The sequence below is a fragment of the Octopus bimaculoides genome, chromosome 2, assembly GCF_001194135.2.
Source record: "Octopus bimaculoides isolate UCB-OBI-ISO-001 chromosome 2, ASM119413v2, whole genome shotgun sequence".
Classification (NCBI taxonomy): domain Eukaryota; kingdom Metazoa; phylum Mollusca; class Cephalopoda; order Octopoda; family Octopodidae; genus Octopus; species Octopus bimaculoides.
Window position 1 is genome coordinate 63985609 of NC_068982.1, and position 6349 is coordinate 63991957.

At 36.2% G+C, this 6349-nt stretch overlaps 1 protein-coding gene across 1 annotated transcript in view; it reads left to right on the top strand.

The window, feature by feature from the left end:
• The first annotated feature begins 1615 nt into the window (after positions 1-1615).
• LOC106877001 (fatty acid-binding protein, liver) overlaps positions 1616-6349 on the top strand; it is a 5873-nt gene continuing 1139 nt past the window's right edge. The window contains exons 1-3 of the mRNA XM_014925781.2: positions 1616-1793; positions 4551-4723; positions 5251-5358. Coding sequence (XP_014781267.1) covers positions 1718-1793; positions 4551-4723; positions 5251-5358 — 357 coding nt within the window. The 5' untranslated portion in view covers positions 1616-1717. The remainder of the gene's footprint in view (positions 1794-4550; positions 4724-5250; positions 5359-6349) is intronic.

Below are 6349 nucleotides of genomic sequence, written 5' to 3' on the forward strand. Positions count from 1 at the left end.
ACGACGGTGAACAGGTGTGATCACCGTTTGTGGGGCGCGCTTTCCCGCAACTCGTCTCTTTGAACGAACTGCAATCGTGGATCAAAAAGAGGCCGAAGAATGGCGAATGGCACCGCGAGTGTTGCATTGCCCTCAAGCAGCTCTGCCGACCCGGATCGAGCTTGCACGACTGCAATACCACTAAAGCATTCTACAAAGATTAGTGGAGGGGAGGTATGACGACGATCTTGGGGAGAACCTGGACGTCGACGAGGAATACCTGACCCGCCTGTTCAAGACAACTTTCGGGCTGGGACCTATAGACAACTTCCGCAGATCCCTGGCCTGGCAGTGCTTTCGAGAAGCACTGCCCGTTCAAGATAAGCTCTACAGGCATGGCTCTAGAAACACCAGGCCGACCTACCCGAGGCCAGAGCAACGAAACCTTTCTGCATGCACTCGTGCAGTGTTAAACCATTTCCGACCTGTGGGCTTATGTCGAACAACTGTTGTTGTGTATGGGACGAGTTGGTTTATCAGCCGAGTCTATCATTAATATTTCCCCACCTCCTTCCTTCAAACGGGAAGGAAGAGCCATTCTCATTGTACTAGTGGCTATGGCGAAAGAATGTGTATGGTGGACGCGTTTGAAAGGCCTAGAAGCAAACACTTTCCTCTCTGGTCAATCACTCATCAACTTTTTCAAGTATCACTTGAAAAGGAAGGTGAGAGTAGAAAGGGAAGTTTTGTCCAGTGAACGTTTCATTAAAAGATGGGCGAATGTAGCAAGGATGGCACGTGTGAATGACGGAGTCACCTTGAGCATAGTCCTATGAACCAAAGAGAAAGAGAAAGCGAGTACTTCGCTCTAATGTACTTTTGTATTTCATTGGCCGAGGTTACCGTGGTCTTTTCGCAGGTTTTTCTTTCCACGGGTAAACCTAATGTGTTTTTTACATTTTTACTCTTTTATTGTGATACACGATCCCTTTTGATGGTTTTTTTCTCTTTTTACACTATCCTTTTTGATCGGAAATTTATTTTCTTCTCCTTTTTTTTTTCTCTCTTTTTTCTTCTTTTTCTCTCGAAAAGAAAAACTCTACATTGTATTTTGTCCCCTCTGTGTTCGGCCGTGTGTGGCTAATAAAGAAAGTTATCTTCTACAACTATCATAACAATTTCTACACTTTTACAGTCCCAGCACCATGACACCACTGCGAAAACCATTTGATGCATAACGGACCGACACCTCTTCTGTCTCGCTCCAGAGTCCTCTTTATCATCATCAATCAGTAAACTAATATCAAAAGTTATCAATATATTTAGCTTATCGAAAGGTACCAATACATGTAGTTTAACCCGAAGATAACTAATGTGTATCAAAAACTTAAGTTGGCCTCTTCAGCGTGGTCAATACACTCGACTTCTGAGTTATAGAACATGTCTTAATCATTTAGTCAGCAGCAGTATCATCAACATCATCATCGTAATCATCATCACCGCCACCATCACTACCACTACACCCTCTTGCAACTATCAGAGATTAAAAAAATAATCAAGTACCCTAGACTAAGGAAGAAAAAAAGGAAGATTAGACCGTCTCCGTGATAAGAATTATATCTATATATAATAGATCTCCTTGTTCTTTTCTATCAGCCAACTGACTAAGGTACTGCGTAGCATCGCAAGAGATTGAAGTTTTTGATTAATATTTATTTCAAATCCTTTGCAAGCAAAGATGGACAGCTTTGTCGGAAAATGGGAACAAAGTGATGCAGAACCAACAAACTTTGATGCCTTTCTTGATGCTACAGGTAATATTTTCCTATTTTTGTATTTCGTGATATTTCCTTTCCTTTCTCTTTTATTTCTTTTCAAAAATACTTCTATTTGAGACGCTTTGACTATTCTGACACTTTTTAATGTTGTTATGAATCCATTCATTCATTCATTTATTTATTTATTTATTCCTTTCATTCTTCAAGTGTTTTCTTTTTTAGTTTCTAGATCTATGAGAGAGTAGCATAAATCATTGGGCCGTTTGAAGGGGGATGTCTAAAAGACATTTTGGTTCACCTACACAATTCGACCTAAACCATTGCCGCAAGAATATTGAAACTTCGTTCAATAAGATAATTAAGAAGCGGCAATTAAGCAATATTGCGCAGCTATTTAATTATAAATAGATGATTTGTGGTTATTTACGAGTTAAAAGTGTCATTTATGAAAATAGCTCAGAACTAGTAATGGAAATCAAACCAGGAATCTTTCGATTAGAAAGCTAGCACTCTATAACTCTTAGTTTCTATTTAATAGTCATTTTTTTTTTCTAAATCGCAGTCCTTAGAGAGGTGTTAACCCCTGTGATGAAAAGAAAATAAAAAAACTGAATTTCTACTTGCAGGTAAATAAGAGACTAGATTATTCTTTCCTACTCTAGGCACAAGGCCCGAAATTTTTGAGGAGGGGGCCAGTCGATTAGATCGACCTTAGTACACAAATGGTACTTAATTTATTGACCCCGAAAGGATGAAAGGCAAAGTCAACCTCGGCGGAATTTGAACTCATTGCTGCCACTGTGGAAAAATATGAAACCATTATTATTAGCTTCTCTATTGGTGGGATTTGTTGTTAGCATGATATATGTATATTTTACATACAATTTCGCTTTCATCTGTTATCAACAGGATACCTAGTCTCTTCAGCCATGCATCGACAATTTTCTTTCACTATTTGCCGAGAATTTGTTCCTTGCTCATAGAGTTAGCATTTCTTTCACACGCCTCTCTAATATCGATAACGAAGCTTCCTCTGAAGTTCATGAGTCTTGCTGAAATTTTTAATAAGACATTGTTGATTTAGATGTAAACCCGTGACAACAGGCTTTTGGAAGTTCTGTACACTGCCACAATCCATCACACAACTCTCCAAACTTATATTTTAGACCCTACTGTTTGTGTGCCCATTCTATATTACGTTCCCATGGCAATTAATTCAAGTTAAGCCATATCATAACAATTAATTATTAAAATATGGCTTGGTAACTCAATTATTTCTTTGAAATCTACCTATAGCTTTCAGTTATTAGCATTATTCATAAGTCTGAGTTTTGCTTTAATTTACTGGCGCTTCTCCACTTCCTTTTGATGTATTCTTTGTGGAAAACAACAGGATGCACCTTGATGATTCTCATCGCATTGATGAAGATGCATTGTTGTTTTAGTGTCCCTCTCCCCTGCCTGCTGTTGACATGTGACCAGCCTTTCTTTCTCTGCCTCTTTTACACTGGTCGCATGGTTAACCGGTCCTAAATCCTCTGTGTCCCACTGGTACACATCTGGCTTTTTTGTCGCCTTAATCATTTAGGATTGCCCTTTAAGCATTACCCACCATTTGTGTACTTTTAGCCCTGAAGTTGTATTCTGTTCATTTCTTATATTTTTCGTTTTTGTCTTTTGTCCATCACTTTAAATTACATTTATTCACTTTCGTATGTCCACTTCTGTATCTCTTATTATCCGTGTATTGTTTGCTCTTGGCTCTGTATTCTCCACAACTTTCGCAGGCACCACCAGCATAGGAAGCATCTCAGTCTTACCATTAATGATGCCATTTGGTTAATAACTCATGAAGAATTAAGGACCTTCTCTGTCTGTCTTCCGTCCATTTGTGCACTCAATATACTTTTTACTTTCATTTGTGTATTTCTTATACATTTTTTCCCTGATTAAGTAACGGAAGGCAATGCACTCTGGTTTTTATTAACAGATGGAAGATACGAGAATTTTTATTAATCACGACAATTTTGTTTCAACACATCTGACATTAATCCCTCACGGGTGAGATACTTAACAACTAGTTTAGGAGCATCTGACGGTACAGATGTGTCTCTTCAGGTGATAAATAGATACAACTCATTAAAATAACAGTTCTGCAATGTATCTTCTCCTTTCGTGTAAAGAAAAGCAGCAAAACAAAGGATATATTTACATTTATATAGATCAAAAATAAAATAACAGATGCAAAAAAGGAACATGCAATATTTAACATGTTACAGAAAGTGGGTAAACTGAGATACAGTTTAGTTTATTAAGTTTTTTTCTTCTTTTATTGCTGCCATTAGATGAAATGGTAGAATCAGACAACCAACAGTTAGGATCTTTAGATGGCACCCATTGGAGACCTTATTTATTTACTCATCATTTTGTATCTAGTTATGATTCTTAATTCTACATTGCTTGTTAAGAATAAAGAACAGACAGCAATACTTTCTGAGGAAAAGAATTTCATGCAATATTTTGTGTAATATGAATTTCTCATCTATTCCAGAAAGAGTAGTTAAATACCCAGTCAGTGGACTATTTAGATTGGGAAAGGATTTGTTAAATAAAGTCTACAAAGATCAATAATAATCAATATGTGGAACACTTTTTTACATAACCCTGTTGCTTTCCTTTTTTTTTCTTTATCGTCTTTTCTCTTGAAATCTACCTGTCTTTATTTCTCACCTATTTCATCCAATATTTCTCATTATATTTCTATAATTTTTTTCGTTTTTATAATATGAATAGGTCTTCCTGAAGAAGCCAAAGCAAAATTAAAAGCTGCTCGCATTACAGTTGAGTATGCAAAAGATGGCGACTCTTGGAAAATCACAACCACATCCAGTGGCCATTCAAAGACCAGTGTTCTTCAAATTGGTGTCCCTTATCAGTCTACAGATTTATTAGGCCGCAAGTTCACGGTAAGACATTACTCGACTTTCCATTCTCAAATAACGATTACAATTTGGTAAAAAAAAAAAACGTCTGACAACGTGGATGACTATGAGGACATAGTAATAGCATGTGTTTTGAGAGACTTTGGGCTGTTATTTCTCGAAAGGCAATGACTGCGAAGAAGTGTCCTAGTTGTATCATTCATTCTGCTAAATGTGAACAACTGATGATGATAGCATGTATGAACTTGTATCTCCTATTGTTGTTTTAGATATAGTTGTTGTCATTGTTATTGAGCCCCATATAAATCCTGATCTAGTAAACCTATGATAAAATGCATTCCAACTGTGACCATTCTATTTTAGTGAATATATTATTATTTTTTAAGATTATGTAGTACAATTTTAGGGAAGTTTGGTTGCTATTTCTACCAAGTCGAACGACCACATAAGCTCCTTCAGTGGTTTGCCTTTGTTATTGCTGTTATTATTTTGTTGTTATTACCGTCGTTGCTCACTGCTTTCAAATTATTAACTTCTCTTGCAAATTGCAGAACGTTGTGACTATGGATGGTCCAAATAAAATGAAGCAATCATGTACAGAATGGGCTGAATCTACCATTGAAACAGAGTCTGTTTTATCTGGTGACACTATTACCCTGGTAACTATATTTCCCTATATTTTTCTTCACATCTGTTCATGTTAAATTTTTAACAATCCATGTTCTGCATACAAATGAGTAAAAAGTGTTTGGGCTTAAAGTTCTTAAATCCATCTTCATATAGATGTCGTGTATCTAGAATAACTGAATCGGTCTGTCACCATCCAACATATAAATCTAGCACTGCAAAGTCAGTCAAAGAATTATTATTTCTTAGAGGTGCTTACAGCTGAAGTTGTTTCCATGCCTAGCTCCTTTTCACAACTAAGTAGTGATTAACATATTTAATGGCAATAAGAAAGGAAACATTAGAGGTACCCGTGCGATGTGAAAAGGAAAACATTAACTCAATAACAAACAATATCATTAATTAACTACTACTTATCTTTTCTAACTTGGAGGAATTAAGTCTAACCACCCTTACTGATTTTGAATTGAGAATATAAGAGGGATTTCATAAAATTTTGTAAGATATTTTCACTACAAAAGCTAGGTTTTACACTATCTTGTCAACGTTATCTTAGCTACAAATATATCACAAAGAATATGAATCCTCACTAGAATCAGATCCAATTGGGTGCTGTTCATCTACAAAGTTAAAGTAAGGCTTATATTTTAGTACTGTATGGTTCACATATGTAGAAGACATCGCAAATATGTCTTAAAGAAATAAGAAATGTGATGTGATAGAACTATGCTCCTATTTGTAAAAAATTGTTCTTCACTTATCTCGAAGGTTCAATATTACCATGTTTTGCTGATGATGTCTAATAGCATCAAAGCATGTCTTTAGATTTTCGCTATTCCTGCCAATAAAAATCAAATTTTCCTCGAAGCATAAAAATTATTTTCTGTGAACTAATTCATCTCCGTTATTCTTTATATATGTATGAATAAATGACAAAGGAAAAGGTGTTCTGCAACCACCTCCATTAGCTTAAGTTGTTTCTGCAATATGAAGCAGTGCATTCAAAGTTGAGCATATACGTGT